Source organism: Gavialis gangeticus, unplaced genomic scaffold (genome assembly GCF_001723915.1).
Source record: "Gavialis gangeticus isolate Ggan-Ray unplaced genomic scaffold, GavGan_comp1, whole genome shotgun sequence".
NCBI lineage: Eukaryota > Metazoa > Chordata > Crocodylia > Gavialidae > Gavialis > Gavialis gangeticus.
This window is the reverse complement of record NW_017729004.1, coordinates 58,364,551-58,384,124: the sequence shown is the minus strand read 5'-3', so window position 1 is coordinate 58,384,124 and position 19,574 is coordinate 58,364,551. Positions and strand designations below refer to the sequence as shown.

Genomic DNA, 19,574 nt, shown 5'->3' with positions numbered 1-19,574 from the left:
AGGGGCTACAACTGAAGAAGACAGAGTGTTTCTGCAGAGGGAAAAGGCTGGAGGCATAGAGCTGCAGTACTTAAGATGCCATTACTATCATTTTTGGATTAATCAAGATTTGGGTGCCTCAATATTAGGTACTTCACCTGGAGTGGAATCCAAAACCCAGAGTAGCTGCCTAAGCTCCCTGTATAGTAAGTAGGGAGCATTAAGGCTAGGGACAGACATTCAGAAAGCCTGAGTCTGAATTGATTCAATCTTTGAAGGTTAGTTTAACCTGTGTAGATTGAACCAATTTGGAAGTGAACAGACATTCACTGTTGACTCTGGAAATGCAGCCACATCTCTGCAGTGGCTGAGTCTTGAAGCTGGGTGGTGCTAGAGCAAGCCCTCCCTTCCCTTCCACTGCAGCTGCAAGGCTGGAGGGAAGCTGATCAGCATAGCCAGCTCCCCTGACCCTCCCTGCAGGCTACTAGATATGATAGTGGAGGGGCTTAAACCCCTACCCTGGCCTGCAGGGACCGCAGCTGGGGTATGCCTGGAGAGGGAGTGGGGAAGCAGCCCCTGCCAGGCTTGTCCCTACTTTTCCATCATTGTACATTTCGATTTAGTGAAAAGGCGGAAAAGAAGAAGTAAGTGCGAGTCACCCGAAGTAGAACTAACAGACTGAAGCACTTAGCATTCATTCTGAAATGAAATGGGACAGAAATAGGGAATGACAACTCAATAAAACCTAATAATAAGTTTCAGAATTTACTTTATTGCATTCGTTGTCTAACAACAATACTCGTTAGCAAGAAATTTATTTACACTAACAAAGTTTAATCACAGGTTTTCCTTTTTTTTTTTCTAATTCAACAAAGGGCCACCATGATGGTTTGCTTTGAATGCTTCCAAGTAACCAAACATTAAAGAATGTCATTTTTGGAAACCCAGCAATCTAGAGAAGTACATATTAACCAAGCACAAGAGAACAAGCTCAGACATGGCACTATTGTGTCTTCCATGCAGATGATTAAACACCGAGATGTACAAATTAAAAGTTCAGGATAACATGCAATTCATACACATTTGACCTTAAAAGATGTCTGAAGCCAACCACCTCTCCCCATAAGAAAGAAACAATAAAGCCAGTTTTTACAGTGGAGCACAGTACATTTTTGTTTTAGCTGCCTGCTCTTCTAGCAATATGTATAACACTTGTAAGTTACCAGTGATTGATCATTGCAATATGACTGAAAAATACAAAAGCAGTAATTATGACAGTAAGTGTTAACAGGGAAAGTATGCATATAAAGATATACTTAAAAGACGTCCATTGTGCCCTGAATCCTCTTCATTTTAGAAGGATTTGTTTTTTCCTTCTTTTTGGTGCCACATAGTTGTTGTTTTAGACACTTCATCATTTAGAGCTGATTCTGCCTCCTTTGGGGGTCCATGGCAAAACTTATTGAGAGCAATGGGAGCAAGATTAGAGCTTGCGCACTTAAGGACTGACACTCTCACCTCTCTCTATCAAAGCCAAACAGCACGGAAAGCACCCACATGATCAGGGCTAATAAACTAAACAACTTGCTCTTCACAAACAGCCCAAATTTCCCAAAACAAGCAGCACAAAGAACTAGGGGCAAAGCCTTCCAATAACATGCACCCTTTCAATCATTATTTAATGGCTATCGCTTAAGTCCCAGCCCTGCTGTCAGTTAACAAAAGAAACCATATATTATGATCAGGAGGGAACCTGAGGGCTCAATTTCATGGCTGTGCTTCAACAGCTTTCAAAATAGGGCAGGTTTAAAATGTAAGAAAATATACAATAAAACATGTAGAGAACTTCAAGTAAAAGACTTTCAGTTTGCAAAAGACCTACAGCTGACTGTGTGATGATTGAATAAGACTTCTGAGTCACTGTCCTGCGCCATTGTAGAGCTGCTCACAACTCAGACAGATGGAAAGCAAAGCCAAGTTTACAAAATATAAAAAAGGGTTTTTCTTCACATAATACTAATTGTCTAACAAATTAATCCTGCCAAAAAAGACAAGGACAACAGGCCGAAAGACCTACTGAGGAATGTTCTCTTTGTGATTTTAATAAAACATTTTTGTTTAAAATCTTGTGAAACATCAAATATATAAAATATAGCAAGAAAACCACGAGGCAGGCTCCAAGCATATCTAGGAGTTAGAGTACTGGTGGTACAAACTACCGGTGCTTTGCTCTTATAAATTTCATGATGTTATCAGAACCCCTGTATGTGTGTATTATGTTTGCATAGCCCATAGCTCCCAGTTACTTGCATCCTAACTGCTATGAATCTACCTCTTTAATATAGATTTCAATGTGTATTTCTGTACAAACACAAATGCATACAGACTTGTTAAAAAAACCCCACAAACTACAAATTCCATCACTTAAACATTTCCATTTTTAGAAACAGTACATTCTTTGATTATGCTGGATTAACTATTAAGCCACCCCCGCCCCCAGCCTTTTCCTTATCATTTCAGCTACTACAGACTTTCAAACATGTGCCATCTGGGTTTTCAATTGCTTCTATTTTTTCAGTGTTTTGGACCACATCATAGGTTTCCTGAGATTTTTAAAGCTTTAGGTCAAAAGCTAGAAGCAACATTATCTGCACTATATCTGAGGGCTGGCACTGGACTATGTATGTATTGTTTAAAAGATCCACTCTCACTGTCATTGACCTCAGTGGTAAAATTGTAGGATCAAAAACTGCACGCATCTCCCACTGACATAGAACAATTTTTGATACATCTGAAAATGCTAAGAAATTAATCCTGAATCTGAATGTTTCCTTTCCTTAAATACCAAACAGTACAAATGGCCCTTTAAGACACTATAAAGAACAGAACTATCACACACCCTTCCTTTTGATTTTCAGTTTCACAACTACATTTGGGTAGGATGCTAGCCTACAATGGTAATTCCCAGCCACACATGCACATAAATGACACTTCTTTCTTTGCCTGCATTAAGACCTCATTCTGCCTTATTGATGACAACATGTATTTATCTCTGACGTCAATGGGAACACATCTCATCTAAGCATAATTGCACAACTGCCTGCTTCTCAGGCAGCTGTGCAAGCTGTAAGCAGCAATTGTTGATGAGCTAGCAACTTTGTCACTGTCTCCACAGTAGCAAGCCCTTGTTGTGTAGCTGAGGTATGGGGAATCCATGCTGCCAGGTACTGGCCACTGTGAACTCCCACTGAAACTGAGCGCGTGCTGAGAAACGCTGTTCTAGAGTTCCTGGGGAAAAAAAATCTTGCTTAGAAATAATAGCATCTTCCCAGCAGGTTCTGAGTCATGGCACAATAAATGTCTGTCAATATGAAGCAATCTGCATAAGCTGAGATATAAACGTAACTCAGCTCCCTTTGGCTTTTTTTATTACTCCTTCTCCCTCCTCCCTCCCCGCTATTATTCAGGTTTTAGCCATTCCCTGTGGTGGGTTTTATTCCTATGAACATCAGCTCTGCAGGGCCAGCCCAGTGAAATGCAAAACCAATGGGCAATACTATTCTGTATTATACAAAGTGAAATGGGTCCAGTTCCTCGCTGTCTTGACCCTAGGGTAGTCATTTATATCTGTGTACAGTGAGCATATAATATCTGTGCAGCCACAACATAAACCAAGGTGTTAATGGCTCCATGAAGTTCCAGGCAACAGAGAACCAGGCCTCTTTGTATTTGACAGTTTTGGAGAGCCCAAATCATAACCGCTTTCTCCAGAGTGGTCCAATGCCAGTTGGGTTTTCTGAGGCTAAAAGCTGTGAGCACCTGTGCATCTTTTATTTAGTACATTTTAAAAATCTCACTCTCTGCCCCTCTCCTTTCTTCATTGTGCCCCGTTCTGTCCCAGCCTTGGCAGCTGGATGATGTGCATAAATAGAGAATGGGGGCATCAAGCATATTGACCAAAGCAGGTCCAGAATTTACAGAACAGAATGGTAGTTTAACCAGCCAGCTGGGATTGCCTCAACTGTGTACAGCTGGCACAGGATACATGACTGGAATATTGAGGATGTATCCAGGGTGCCAGTGTGCTCCAAGAGTACCTAGCAGTCAAGAATGTGGCTGCTCTATGTTGCTCTTCTGCTCTGTCCTGATTTTGGTAGCCCAAGTATCAGAGAGCTGCTGACTCTAAACTAGCTGAGTCACATTTGCAGCTGATCTCAAATCACAAGCTGTATTGGGTACAGAAGAAAAAAGCCACCTATTCATTCAGTACAGGGTTTGCTCATTCTGTTCCATCTTGTGACACGCTATTATAATAAGCATTGTTCCTATGAGATATTTAAGGTGGCAGTGGTTAATGCATTTGTACTCCTTTATTTCAGACCGGTCATTTCAAAAGAGGGGAAAGAAAAATGTGAAAAAAGCATATTGGTCACAAACATTGTAATCCAGTCACACTGTTGTATGTCCCAAGCCTCAAGTACTATCCTTTATTAAGAGGAATAAAAAGTATACCCAATCAAGGAAGAGTAGAACTCATGACTCTGGTTGGTCCTCTGAGCTTTCACACATTAGTCAATTTGTATTTAAGAATGTATCATTCAATCTAAGCAGTTCATTTTTTCTAAAATTCAATTAATTTCAAACAAAAATTACAAAGTTCAAATATTCCATTTAGCTGACATTTCATTGAAACAATAAAAATCTGAATACTTACAGTGCATGAATCAAATTAGTTATCTGCAGAATAAGACGCTAAGATTAACCAACACTAGGAAATGAAAAATCAAACATATCACATACGAGTTTGCCTTAGGCTTTTAAGAAAACATAAATAGAATACAACCACAGACTACTATATACAACCACTTAAAACATTATCATAATGTAAACATAACTTAGAAAATAATCATTGAATGTGTTTATCAACATTTTATTTAAAATAGTACTTTTCCAGTTCCTTCCCAAAAATTAGTTTTTTCCTAAATATAACCTTATACCCTCTAAAACAACTAAGCACTAGTTTCATCAGGTCTCCACTACACTTCAGTATAATTTTTTTTAGAGAAGGGGGGCAGAAAAATTCATCTGAATAATTATTTCATATAATTATACTTCTGGGGTTATACTTCTGCTGTAGGGGCTCTCCTCCTCTCAGGCAGCATGAGAAAAGGAACATACTAAGACTTATCCTACTAGAAATATCAACGTTTAGACATTTTAATACCATGTCCTTCATGGCAGTTTCACTACTTATTTCAATGATGTTCAATGAAGCATAAACAAAAAGCAAGTAGAAATTGGATTTGGAAACGGAACTCAAGCCATTAAGTAGAGTTGTCGTGTTAATACTAAAACGAGGAGTGTCAAGTTATGTAGAGAATTTTACATCTAAAATAAACTTTTAGGATTAAAATGAATAATTAACATTACATGTTAGTGAATACAACCATAACCTCCTGCTTTGCAGATTCCAGAACTCTGAGCTTCAGGAGAGTTTTACAAACAACTTTCTGAACATCAAATCTGAGGCAGAACCAGAACAAATGTTTCTTTAAAATTACTCAGCTTTTGTAGTTAATTTTCAAAGCAGCTGAACCTTATGATTTTAACTTCATGTCAAAGACAAGAGTTAACCGCTGATTAAAAGAGATTGTGATTGATGTCAGTATTTATGAGATGCAGAAAAAAGGAAATGACATTGCTGAAACTTATAAATGCTACTACCAAGTAACTTCAACTTCAAGACAATCATGTAATATCTTCAACTTCCCATCATGTAAGCTTGTTTCTTTGATGAAGTGTTGACTATTGACTATTTTAATACTGGCTATTAAGAGACTGTAATAACATACAGTGCCAGATTACACCGTTTGCTTCTCAGACAAATCTATACATTAGAAATCTGAAGTATGTAGCATGACCACCAGTCAAACTATCCAGGCGTTCTACAAAGTATGCCTCCATGTTGAATTTTTAGTGGGGGTATTGCCTAGATCCTCTACTCAAAACACGTTGTGCATTTCAAGTTTGCATTTAGCAGCCTTCTTCTGTGTTGTAGCGTTGTACAGTAGTAGTTGATCATAACAGTAATGAACCTTGTTTTATTTCAGCCAGAAGTTTCCTCCTCCTTTTTTTTATAAAGTGCACTTTGAAAACTGAAACCTTTACAAAATCAAATTTGGAGATCATTTCAGCAGATAGTATTTAATTAGATTACAGCCTTGTAACACCAGAATGCAAAACTCATTCTCCCTGACCCTCACTGGAGACCGAACCTAGAAATGTGGAATTTTCCTCAAAAACCAAAGTAAAATAAAAAAACAATTTCTGGTTCAGAGCCAGCTGGAAAAGGAACCTCCTGGTGTGCTACAAAGAGGTTTGCTTACATGCGCTGGGAGCACAAGAAGTAGACTCTACTAATTTTCTGTACTCAAGTTAGAATTTCAATTCTCCTTAACTATATGGAGGATAAATATTACCCTCAGATCTCCATGTAAACCCACATAATCATTTTAAGGCGCTGAATTCTTCCTTGGCTAACTATTGTCCAGTTAAGAGTGTTATCTTTTTGCTCAGGAAAGATATTTACTCTTCTATCTTTATCTCCTGTGTATAATTAGAAGTCACTGAACAGCTGTGTTTTCAGAGCAGTGTCACTTCAAGGTACTCATGTAAAATGAAATCTGTTCCAGTAGACAGAACAGGGTATGGAGAGAAGATGGCATTCCAGTTAGATGAGTCAGTTGGACCAGATACGGGGATAACTCCAGTTACCCAGCTTCATATATATTCACTGATCATTCTGATTGACCATCCCATTCACAATGTCATTGGGATGCATCGCCCGTGGTGCTTTGTCACAATGATTGCCAAGGTGATCAAACACGAGTAGCCCAACGCAGGATAGCAGTTTGAAAGGGAAAAGAACCCGAACAGGGTATCTAAATAAAACACTGGAGTTTGGTGGTTTAGTAAGTCAATACCAAGAGCAAGATCTGGACCTGCAGGAAAATGCAGTTACGCAGTATGAACTTCCCCATTCACTCCGTTTATATCATCATTTATGTGTACATATTCCTGTGTGATGAACAGAAGATTTGAGGGGCACCACAGTCAAAGAGTTGCTTCCCTTGAAGAGTCTCCACGTGACTAACATCCTGGTGGTTCTGCTTTGTCATTGCTCATTAGCTCCCTCTGTTGTTTCTGTCAAAGACTTGTCTGTTTTCTTTGATTTCCTATGCAGCTGCTCTTGTTCTTTCTTCCTAAGCTTCTCCCTTTGCTTTTCCATTTTTTCTTGGGTTTTACGGGCTTTCTCTATGGACACTTTAATTTCTTTTAGCTTTTTTTTAACAACTGCTCTGTCTTGGGAGGATGTCATGCCAAGGGCCTAATATTTAAAAAGTGAAATAAAAAGAAAATTAAAGAATTTTGTATTATGAACAGATTATGGACCTTCTGATAACAATGCTATTAAAGTAGCAGACTACCAAAAAATGAACAAATTTTGAGTTAAAGTCACAAAGGAAGTAGAACTTCATAACCCCAGGTTAAATAACAGTACTCTGCTCTTTCTGCCCATGGAGCACCTTCTGCACAAAGCACTCAAGCTATTTTATAAAATATTCAAGAACATCACTAAAAACCATTAAAGTAGGAAAATTTGGTTATCTTAATGTTATCAAGAGAAAATTTGAGGAATTAAAAAAAGTAAGTGATTTGGTCAGAGCAACTCAAGTCTATGGCTGAGATAGATCTCAAACCTCAGATTCCCTTGCTCCTATTCCTGTGCTTTAGCCAAAAGACCATATTTTCCTTCACAAAACATTTTAGAGCTACAGAAAGGTGAAGGCCTAAACTTGAATAAAGGCAAGGGTTTGATTTTCAGAGATGCTGATTCCCCAAACTCAAATTTGTATCCATTTTATTTAGTGAAGCATTCATTTTCATTGCAATATACTAAAGTAGATTTTAGACATCAAAGCTTCTAAGCGATGCATCTAGTTCCTGTATACTACTTACTGTAAATGCTGTCAAACCATTGCCTGATATGTTTTGTAGAAAAATGTGTGGGAGGAAGAAACACAATAAGGAAGCATGTGAAACAACTGGTGAAAAAAAGCACCAATCACCAGTTGTCCAGCACTATATCCTTCTTTGGGGTTTTCCAGCCCATGTAAATCAATTTTTTATAAAATGGTGATGGATGCAATATATGTGCATGGAAATACCACTTGCACATGCAGTCATCTGATTTGTGCAGGTAAACATGAGTACATTGCATGCAACCCATTTTTATATAGCAAATAATCCTCAAATATTTAAAAATCTGGCTTTTTGCATTATATTTATTACTCTACTTTATCTTCATTCCACATGCAGAACTCTATTGTATTCCTGAGGAATTCCTGCTGTAAGATTATCTCCAGCAACAATGAATAATTTTTGAGTCAAGAGACTTAATTACCTTAAGTTTATTCCCATCCAGCTGAAGAAGATGCTCTCCATTAATATTTTGGGCACTGAATTCAGAAACATACTGGTCAAGATTCAGGCTTGTTAACCAGTGAGAAACCTGCTGTATGCTCCATTCCTGAACGGCACGATTCTGATACTGATTGTGTTTAGGAGACTGTCCATCATCCAGGATCTGTGTCAGAAATATGCTACATTATAATTAAAAAAGCAAGACTCACTAATAATAGCATATTGTTGTGCATACACCATCCACACTAACAATTTCTATTGTCTTCCTTACACAACATCAGCAAGATACACCATATAATTGGATCGACCTCTGTATCCAGGAATCAATTTAATGAGACTAAAATAGCTTAATAATTCTAGTTTTCTATTTACAGACACAAAAAATGAAGTAGCAGGTGACGACTCAATAGAGCCATGTGGCACAATTCACAATGGTTAGTTTTCCATTAGCTCTCAAAGTTTAAATACTTTAGCGCGTTGGTGAGTTTCTAAGTACATAGAATGTACTTAGAGGATTAGTCTGGAGTTCAGGATGGTATCATGGAGTCAAAGATCCACTATTATCACTGGAGGACTACAAGAAGACATATGGCAACAGGACAGAACAAACCAAGAAGCCACATCCTTGAAGCTGTTCTAGCCACTGTGTCTCTCAGGAAAGCAGTCCTAAAGGAGGCAGCTGGAGATTCCTGGATGTCTGCTTAATGCACCATTCTCTGCCAGTCTGCTCTGGCATAAGACAGCAGGGGCCAGCCTTTCTGTCAGGCATGTCACAAGTTAAGTTCTGTACACTACCTGTCCCCAAGATCCCTTTCCCCTGGCTGATCAGCTGCTCTGTTTTCTGCACTGTCTGATTAGTTAGGCTGCCTGTCCCATCTGTCACTGTGTCCCTGCTCCTTACTGATCTGCTATGTGCCACGCAAGAGGTTACCCAGGCCACTTACTGGCACATGTACTGCAGGTTGGCCACCCCAGCATAGGGGACATGTCAGTGTGGGGCTGGAAAACACAATGCTCTGAATGTCCCCTGGTCAGGAGAGCAGCTGCAGATGGCATAACTTAAGAGAAGCCTTCAGACTGGTATAAATGGTGCCAGAGGCTGTTTCAACTCTTAGCCATGCTTTTTGATGAGAGATGGAAAAAGATGACTTGACTCCACCTTTTGTCTACCTCATGCCAGGCATGAGACCAGGACAGCCCAGTGTATTTGTTTACAAATGCAACTTTTGTCCTTCCTCTCCTACACGCCACAAAGATGACAATTGCCTATAGCCTTGAAAACTATAGCAAGAAGGGTTTGAAAAGGAGAGAAGAACCAGTAAAATCTATGGGTTGTGCTGTTGTTTGAACAGGGAAATTTGCCACATGATGGAGTAGGACAAGAAATGCAAGTCTGCAAATGAGAGTAGAAAGTAACGAACCAAGGTCACACAGTCCACCACAAACAGCTCACTAGTATCTCACCTCATCATCAATCATATCCAGGCTCTGAGTGAGGAAGCAACAAAGAAATGGGAAAAGAAAAGCATTATAGAAACAAAACAGAGAATATGTAACAGCATGTAAGAGAGTTTAGCAAAGGCAGCACCAAGATTTGCAAACGTTATGGCTATTGAAAAACAAAGAGCTCTTAAAAAACTATTTCCAGAAACAGAAAAGTTATGTTAAAAGATCAACAACCAAATGCATGAATTTGTAATTAGGGCCTGATCCTGTGCCGCTGAGGTTCACTGGAACTCCCAGCAGTGTAGCACTACCAGCAATGGGAGCTTTGCCAAGGACCTCACTGGAAGCAGCAAAAGACCCCTGTCTATGGTCTATCAAGTAGAAGAAGAAAGTGGTTTCCTTCCCCCTGCTTTTCATTCTTTTTGTTTCTCTCAAGTGGTGATGGCAACCCCAGCAGAGGAGTGTAGGTGAAAGATCTCCAGCAGTTTTACTAACAATCCTAGCTGACAGAGCAAGTAAGCCATGGCTGAAGATGGATCCTAGCAATGCCCTGAGTAAGGAGGTTTGTGTACGGTTCCTACAACAGCTCTGAATGGATACTGGCTGAGTCAGAGGTTACAGTTCAGTATTGCAGCAGAGGGTGGAGAGGCCACTATCTACTTCTACAGGCCTGTTTGTACTTGATATTTCACAGGTGACAACGTGGAAGTGTGATATAAGAAGACTGAAAAAGACATGAAAGCATTTTCAAACTTATAATTCAACCTAGCAGGCACGAAGTATTGTCACTTAGCATGATGATAATAATGAAAAATGATAAAAGAGCAAAACATTTAATAATGTAGGTTTTAGGGGAATGTATTGTCAGAAGACAGCCCATGTAGTATTAAAACATCTGACCGCTACAGGACTCTCTGCCCTGTAAACTTAAATTTTGGCACCTGTGGTTACATGGGATAGTGATCTTCTTTTAAATTTGTGTAAAGCATGCACATATTAACAACAACAAATGTCAATTATCCTAGGAATAAAAGAAGTTTGGAAATTGAGTTCTGTAAAGCAAATCCTGGCACATACCTTAAACAAGAAAAACATGGAGTTCACTGTGATGAATGCAGTAAAGTTTCTTCAGGTCAAATTACATCTGTGTAGCACCACTAAGAATTTGACTCAAGTCACTTTACTAAACTAACATTTTTGGGCCAAGTTTTCCAAACATTGCCTCTGGATGTGCACATCTAATCCTGGCACAGAGTCTCTTGAACACACAGTTTTTTGCAGACTATCATTTGTGCAAAAAAAACAAGCCCCAAATAACTGAGCTTGATCTGTGCATGTAAATCAAGCATAAATTGAGTGCAAATGAGAACTGAATTTATGCACAAATAATAATATGCAAAAATTAATAGACATACAATTTTTACACAGAAGCACAAACAGAAGCTGAGTCAATGGGCCTTAAAATTTGGTCCTTAATATTCAATTATAAAGGACCCCAAGGCCTGATCAAACAATACAGTATTCCTATAGCCTACTTTGCTCACATGCTAAACTCCCTCAAAAGGAGCCCAATTATATTTTGTTTAATGTCTTCAGGTTAACGTGCATGTATTTACATGTAAATATAGGAGGACCGTGCTGAAACAGAATGCTGGCAAAGGTTTGGGTAAAGCATCTCTCAGGAAACCAGTGTTACTCTGTTATTTTCCTACTTAAGAGCGATTGGTCATTTACTTCCAAAACAAGATAATGAATGACGACTGTAACCAAAGACAACCCAGAAATCAAGATTTTTCTTAATGAAAGTGTCTAGAAAACAACTATTATTTTAACAACTCTTAAGAAAAATCCCAGCTGAGAGAGAAATCAACTATTTTTTCACTGTAAAAATGTCATGGACATACCTCATCTGATGACAGTGCTAAGGAGTGAGAGAAACCAGGAGTTTTGGGTTCTGCTCCCAAACCACTTAAATCAGCTGAACTTGTGCTGCTGGGGCTGAAATCATCATTGAATGTGAAGTTCTGTAGACAAAAGCACAAGTCAAAATGAACAAAAGATCTTACATACATATCTAACTGGAAACTTGCCTTTCCCCTCCAGGTTGGCATAGTTCAGGAGTGATTTTGATAATTTGCTGAACTGGTTAGAATATACACAAAGAACCCCAATCTTTTTCACTGTTAATGCTTTACACAATAATGTGCTATACGTTTATTATGGTATGTGTTAAGAAACATTTTTGCCAGCTTAATATCTTAATTAGTAACACAATTATCTAAAAATAATTTACAGATTTCACTTAAATATACTGCTGCTGCCCTTTAGGAGGGTATCAACTTCATTGCCTCTAATGGTTGATCAATGGCATTTGCCTATCATCTAAACACTTAGGACAAGCACAGAACATGCACTAATACAAGGGGTAGAACAAAGGTTGGATTATCAGGGGAAATAAAAGTTACTGTTGAAAAGACAAGGAAAATATCTTGTGAACTACTTCAACCCCAAATAAACTTCTTAGAAGTGAATGGAACTTCCTTTTCTGCCTAACTTTTAGGCAAGACAGAAGATAAACAAGACCATCTGACCTTATGCGATACTGCAACAGTAACCAAAAAAGACACTCGTTTGTCATAAAAAACATAATGACAAACATCACACTTTACAAGCAAGGAAGAACAAAATGTTATTCAGTAATTCATGTACATTGTTCCCAGGAATTTACCCAAATCATCCTTGGTTAGCAAGTAATCTTCAACAGACTTTGGAAAACAGTCCAATGCGAAAACAAGAAAAATAGATCAAGGTATCTCTGGATCCCTTGGTGTTCAACAAAAAACTAAATAGATGCAGAAACCACATATTTAGGGTTCTAATCCGGAAAGAAATAGGTAACTAAAAAAATTGAGCAAGTTTTTGAAGTTTTGCAATATACATATATAAAGCATGAAAACATGACTAATATGTGTACATCAGTCATGTTTTTCAATTGGTTCATTTAAAAATATGGAGACTATCAAGCTTGACTTCCCTTTTTTTTTATTGTCCATCTTACGATTAGTGGAATCAGTGAAATACCTCTCAATGGGTTGTAAAATCCCAAACTGCTGATTTCCCAGTACAGCTCATTTTGAGGGCTTGTGCACTTTAAAAAGAAAGACCAAAACTTTTTTATTTTCTTTTAAAAATTTTTTTAAACCATGACAACTATTACTCTGCTTTCCCTTGTTTTTGAGGGGGACTAGAATAATTGAGGACCTGTTTTTAGCATTTCACTGAGAAAATAGAGGTACTGAATCTTTAAAATTGTTTCCTAGGAATCTGATGTAGCAAAAACAGAGTTCAAAGATAATTTCCTTTTTGTCTAAATCACTTGAGTTTTAGTGCTGGAAGGAACATCAACTGTTGTCTAGTTCAATCCCTTCCTCAAAATATTATCATCTCCATCTAAATCATTCAAGACAGTTGTCTAACTAGCACTTAAAAGCTTCCAATGATACAGATTACACAGCATCTCTCGGTAACTTTAAGTGCTTACTGACATCATAAAATCCTTTAACTGAAACAGAAGAGTGAAGTGGCATTTTCCTTTACTTATAAAATAAATACATTAAAATATAATAAGAAGGGAAACACAGCAGCTGGGCAAAGGCAAACAAATTACATTACCTCTTATGCCTTAAGAGAAACAAAAAAGAGGGTTTCTTCTATTTCCACGTTATTTGTAAGGAAAGATCTTCAAAGGTACAAGAGGAACTACATGCCCAACTCAACTGCCACTCATTGAAAGTTAAGAACCTGGGGGCGCTTTAATTAGAGTGGCTCTGAGAGCTGCTCTAATTAAAGCGCCGGAGCATCATGTGTATGCACTGAAAAATGGTGAAAAATGAACAGGTTTTAGTCACAGCATCCCCACAGCCATTTTTCAAGGCAAGGACACTGATATAAATGATGCTGGACTCTGCTAGAGCACAGTAATTACCACGCTCCAGCAGACTTGATTAATCGAGTCTGCTCTGACGTGCCATAATTACAGTGCATCAGAGCAGCCTTGCTGCATGTGTATAGGTGTCCTAAATGCATCAGACCTTTGAAAACTGGCCCTTTCATACCACCCCCCCCTTATATGTCCTATCTTTACTTAATCCATGAGGTTTTCTTGGATTTCTCTCCAACAGCTCCAGGCATGATCCTGTTTCATGTCATTGTTCTACGATCTTGTAGATTCTTACACAGGTAGACTCATTTACTCCTAGAAGAGGGCTCTTAATTAATCTAAATGCCCCTGAAAACTTCAAAAACTGCTATTCATTATGAGCATAAAACTGAAGTAATTTATAATCAAACCCCTGAATATAGCCTGAATAGAGGCTATGGAAAAAGGTATACCGTTAGAGAAATATTTCCTACAGGTGGCTATAAATTAAACAATACAAGAAAGCTAGGTACATTACTCTTAGGGTTATTTAAGGATTATCATGCTGAAAACAACATTCATGCATCTAGAAAAGAATCAAACAGATGCTTTAAATAGTAACAATCCAATTTTCTTAGTTCAAAGATTTTCACAAATGCAATTAAATCTGATAACTAACATGCGAGACAAGCAGATTTTGTTACAGGGAAAAAAAGGCAAATGATTGACAGTGTATAATGTCAGCATTTCTTAGCTTTGCAAAACCTCATTTTAATATGTTAAACATGGTATCCATTCGCAATCAGTCCTGAAAAATGCGATAAAATCCACAACTCGATATGCAAATCTAGCAATTGTTTCATGGATCAAACTAGTTTTCCACTAGTGCCATTCGGTATCATACTGGATATCACTGTAACTATCTTACTGACTTAACATACATCAGGAGAGAGACAACTTAAAAAGCTCTGTGCAGTCTGTCATGGTACAAAGTGCTGTTCAGAGGAGTTCTTATTGTACAATGAAAACTCTGCATTGTTTATTGTATCAACATATTGGCCCTTTCTTTATCCTGAAACATTGAGCCAATAATGCTACTTCACATACTGGGAATAAGGTAGTTTGTGTTTTCTACCTTTAACCCTTTTTTAGCTGGACTTATATTTTCAGAGGAAGGTTCAGTTGAACTGGCAGGCGAAGGCAGGTTGCTGGAAGAGTTGGATCCCCTGTCACTCTCTCCATACCATGTGAAAGGGACACAAGGTGGGAGAGAGGAGGATCTCTGTGATAAAGTTGCACTGTGTGCTGAGCGCTCCAGCATTTCTTTGTTGGCCCTGTTTAACAGAAAGGAGTACGTATCTGTGTTAGAGTATAAAACTCAATAAATAAATAAAATAAAGTAAGGAACTATAGAAAGAGTGATTATTTCTACAAATGTGGCGAATGTGTAAGCTTTCTATGTATCAGCTATATGGCAAAAATCTGTACTTAGTTGCACCAGTTGCACAGAAATTGATGAATTTTCTGAATCTAAACTGGTGTAATGAAGAGCAGGCTTTGGCCTTAAATTCCCTTTTTGAATGTTGCCTGTATATTCCTAGGGTCTGCGCATCCCTCCTACACACAAATAATGCTTGCTGGTTATCCTAAATTTAAACAATACCTAGGTCCCAAGGGTTTACTAGGGTTCCAGAAGTCATAAGGGAATGAGTTTATTTTGTAGCATGGTGACATTTTTTCATATCTGGCTGTATTTTGACTGCGTGACTAAAGAACCTAAAGCCATACTGTTTCTAAAAAATTAATTTCCACATACCGCTGTACAGCAGAATGTTACAATATTTCTTAAAAAAACAGAAATGATACTTAATGCATCAAATCCTCAAACTAATTTCCAAGCATTAACCTTGCCATGGTGGCTGCGAGGGAATCCTCCTTCCCAAACCCAATGGCTGTTCACATAGTGACAAAAGCCACTTGCCTAGTTTTAACGCTCATCCCTCCTTCCCCTAGCCTTACAGAGCTGTGTCCCTCACACCGCTCAGTTCTATAATCTGCAGCTGCATTCTGGTGTACAGGCAGAGGAAACTGTGCTTCCTACCTTTATTGAAGAACTGACTTTTTTTTAGGCCCCTTGTAGCTGTGGAGAAGGGAAAGGAGTTTTTTCCAAAATCAATCAGAATGCCATTTCAGCATTGCCAAAATAATGCACAAAGTCTCCATCAGACAACATAATTAATTCTATATCAATCAACTGTTCTAAAAAAAAAAATCATTATCATAAGACACTGTCATTTGATCACTGTCCTCTTTTTTCAAAGAGCTTACTCAGCTTTGGTTTTGGCTTTGGTTTCAGTCTTCTGTATTTTCGAAGCAAATTCTTTGGAGTCAGTAACAAAGAGAAAGCATAAATGGTCTTTAAAAAGTTACGAAGAAGTAACAGCAGCCAATTTACAAAGACGTACTGAGAACTGTAAAAGCTTGAGTTCTGCACTTTGACTTCAATAACTGCATCGCAAGACAGGCATATTCAGTAGGGAAAATGAAAAGCTGTTAAAAATGAATGATTGGGTTTACACTTCACTATTTACTGATTCTCAGTCTTTCAGCACTGCCCAAGAAGAAACAGATATTATGTACAGCCAAGTAAGGAATTAATTCTACTCTAGAGCCTACTTCTCACAAATAAGTGCAGATTCATTTCCCCCATCCCTTCTTTATCATTCAAATGTTAAATATAATAATTGAACACTCAATTCCATTGCAAGTATGTATCACTGCATAGGGTTTCCCTTCACAAACCTCTCTCTTTTCCTATACACAATAGTATGTGCCACTATCTACATCCACAGGTTGAATCAGATCCTCAGATGGTTTAAGCTGACAGCTTTATTGACTCCAGTAGGGCTATGCTGATTTACATAAACTAAGGACCTTGCCAGCTACTTGTACTGATATCACACAGTTATGTGTGCTGATCTAGAGTACTCTATTTGTATACATTTTAAACGAATTTAGGTGCTGAAGTACAATCCCATTCCATCCAGCTTATGTCCTTAAAAAAATGTTGACAGAAAAGATGGTTAGGAGCTCTTCCTCTGCCGCCTCCCTGCATTTCACAGTTTAGTTTTAAGGCTAATAAAAAGATGCTTTCCAAAAGTACCATATTTTTCTCACATAACATACTCACAAATATAACATACACCCTATTTTGGAAGGCCCTGAGAAGAAAAGAAAAAAATTCTTACCAGAATGTGGGTATCTGAGATTTGGGGTGCCTGGGGCTGGTGGCTACATAGCAAAGCCAGATTCAGCATGCTGGTGCTGGGGCCACATACCGTGGTAGTGCTTGGGGTCTGATGTGGCACTCGGCCCCAGCACCCAGACTGCTGAATTGGGCCCCAACACACTGTGTAGCCCCATCACCAGAGTGCCAGATCAGGCCCCACCTTGCTATGTAGGCTACACAGTGTGGTGGGGCCCAATTTAGCACTCTGGGTGCTGGGGCTGTGCTCCGGGTCTGACTCTGTGCAATGGTTCCAGGTCCACAGCAGTTAATACTGCCACCACACTACCTTCCACCCCTCCCACCAAATTTCCAACACTGTGCCTTTTTTCTTGTATATGTGCACCCCAATTTTCCCAGCTGGTTTTGGGGGAGAAGGTGAGAGTTACATGCAAGAAAATACAGTAGATGCATTAACAGTTTTCCAACAACTCAAGCAGGGTGGAATAGGATCACATTCAGGTGTCTAGTAGGTCAAATAGGATCTGGGCCAGTGAGTCTGAGGGACAATTCAGAATCAGAAGACCTTATGCCATAATATTTGCAAATGAAAAAAAAAGTTTTACATTTGTCATTGTGTCTCTGTATATTTCAAAGGTGAATAAATTTGATTTGACTGCTTCACTATTATTTTTCTTTTGTGTTTGTGTTGCTTTCTATGAATTTTAGGGTCTGTGTGTCATTTTATAGTATTTGGAGTATATTTACTAGTATAGGTTTTTTGGCATTTAATTCAAGGACTTGCCTTTTGTGCCTGGAACCAACATTCTTTGGTCTGCAATGATTTTAGTACTAGAACGAGAGGCTTTCTAAGAGAAATTTCCTACAGATGCTGTGGGAAAAGGTACTGTCACTTCAGTGTTTTGTGCTTGTTTGTTTATTCATTCAGTGTGAATACAGGTGTTGGAGATGCTGTCTGAATAAGCAAACAACTTACAACCCTTTTCCCAAGAGTTGCTGATGTGGCGAAATCTAGTATGTAATTTTCCTGTACACTTGCAAATTACCTGGTGCTATTCGCCTCCTAAAACAAACTCTTCTATGGAAATATAGTGGACTGTATTTAAGATTTGCTTCCCTCTCTCCCATTAGCATCTGGTTTGCAGCACTGGGTGGAACACGTCAAACTTTTTTGGATATAAAATCTTACATAGTCTTATACATGCACATTGTGTATTAGTTCTAGGAATCTCTGTCTTCAATGTCCATCAGTATCAATGGGAGAGGTAGAGACAGATCTAGGGTGTTACATATCTCAATGTATTTTAAGGTATTAATTATTTGGCTATTTGTTAAAAAATTATCCAGGTTAGTAAAAGCACAATTGGATTCCTGGTTATTAACTTATTCTAGCATTGCATGCAGGACAGCTTGACTGCTAATGATTTCCTCTCCTAGATAACACAGATTTGCCAACAAAACCTGGCCTGAGATGGATCACAACCCTGTTCTTTTACCCATACCTACTGCCACAGGCCACCCTCACAGCTTCTCTCTCTCTCCGTTTCTTGCCTTTGTTGGAACTCCTCCTCAAGGGAGCCCTGTAACAAGAGCAAAGAATGTTGGAGAACATCATCTGAAACTTTTTTCTCTCATCTCATAATAAAAACCTAGGTTTTAGATAATAAAATGCTTACCCAAAGTCCACAAGCTTTTGCTTTATTTTTTCTGCTTGCCCCATAATAGGTCTGGTTGTTCTTCCTGATTGGGGGCCTGTGGCATCATCTAGGATACAGCAGTACATTGGAAAGTATACATGATCAATTTTGGCGAATATTAAACAGTAGCTCCACCTTGCATCCAGAAGACTTTGTGTATGTGTGCTTCTACATATAAACATACACACCCATACAACTGTGAATCAATATGTAGATATATGATTTGATTAGGTACAAATGCATAAACACCACCATTTCTTTATGAAGATGAATTGAAAAGGTATAAAAAGTAGTTAAATGAATAGTTCTGAATCCTGAGAATAGGCATTAAGAGGAAAAACAGAGGCCCTTATTTTATAAATTTAATATTGGAATGTGTAATAAAACAAACTACGCAGCAGGTTAATAATAGAAAATATTAAACACGTGCATTTTTAAACCTAGTTGTAATTATCTTGTATCTTCTTTTGCCAATACTAAATTATGTTTTAAGCCCACTTTACTATGGCTATAGTAACCCTATAGAAACCCTTTCTTCAGAGATTCCAGCAACTTTGGAGAACTGGCTAATTTTAGGGCAGGAATACTAACGCAATAATAATCTGTTTGTTAAGTTTTTGTGTCTTGGTTAAAAAAGGCATTGACAATTTGAAATCAAGCTAAGTTGTAAAGCAATAGAATAGGGTCATTTTTTATATCTCTTCTGGGACTATCTGCCATTTTCTGTCAAGGGCATGTTTCTGCAAGTGGGGAAAGCTTGCATGAGTCCTGGGATGGAAGTGCGGGGTTCCAGGAACTGCTT

At 38.4% G+C, this 19,574-nt stretch overlaps 1 protein-coding gene across 1 annotated transcript in view; it reads right to left on the bottom strand.

Moving 5' to 3' along the window:
- Nucleotides 1-731: 731 nt before the first annotated feature.
- PPP1R9A (protein phosphatase 1 regulatory subunit 9A) overlaps nt 732-19,574 on the bottom strand; it is a 350,009-nt gene continuing 331,166 nt past the window's right edge. The window contains exons 15-21 of the mRNA XM_019508446.1: nt 18,752-18,839; nt 18,578-18,655; nt 14,964-15,162; nt 11,814-11,933; nt 9,928-9,951; nt 8,444-8,626; nt 732-7,366 (exon numbers count right to left, since the gene is read on the bottom strand). Coding sequence (XP_019363991.1) covers nt 7,154-7,366; nt 8,444-8,626; nt 9,928-9,951; nt 11,814-11,933; nt 14,964-15,162; nt 18,578-18,655; nt 18,752-18,839 — 905 coding nt within the window. The 3' untranslated portion in view covers nt 732-7,153. The remainder of the gene's footprint in view (nt 7,367-8,443; nt 8,627-9,927; nt 9,952-11,813; nt 11,934-14,963; nt 15,163-18,577; nt 18,656-18,751; nt 18,840-19,574) is intronic.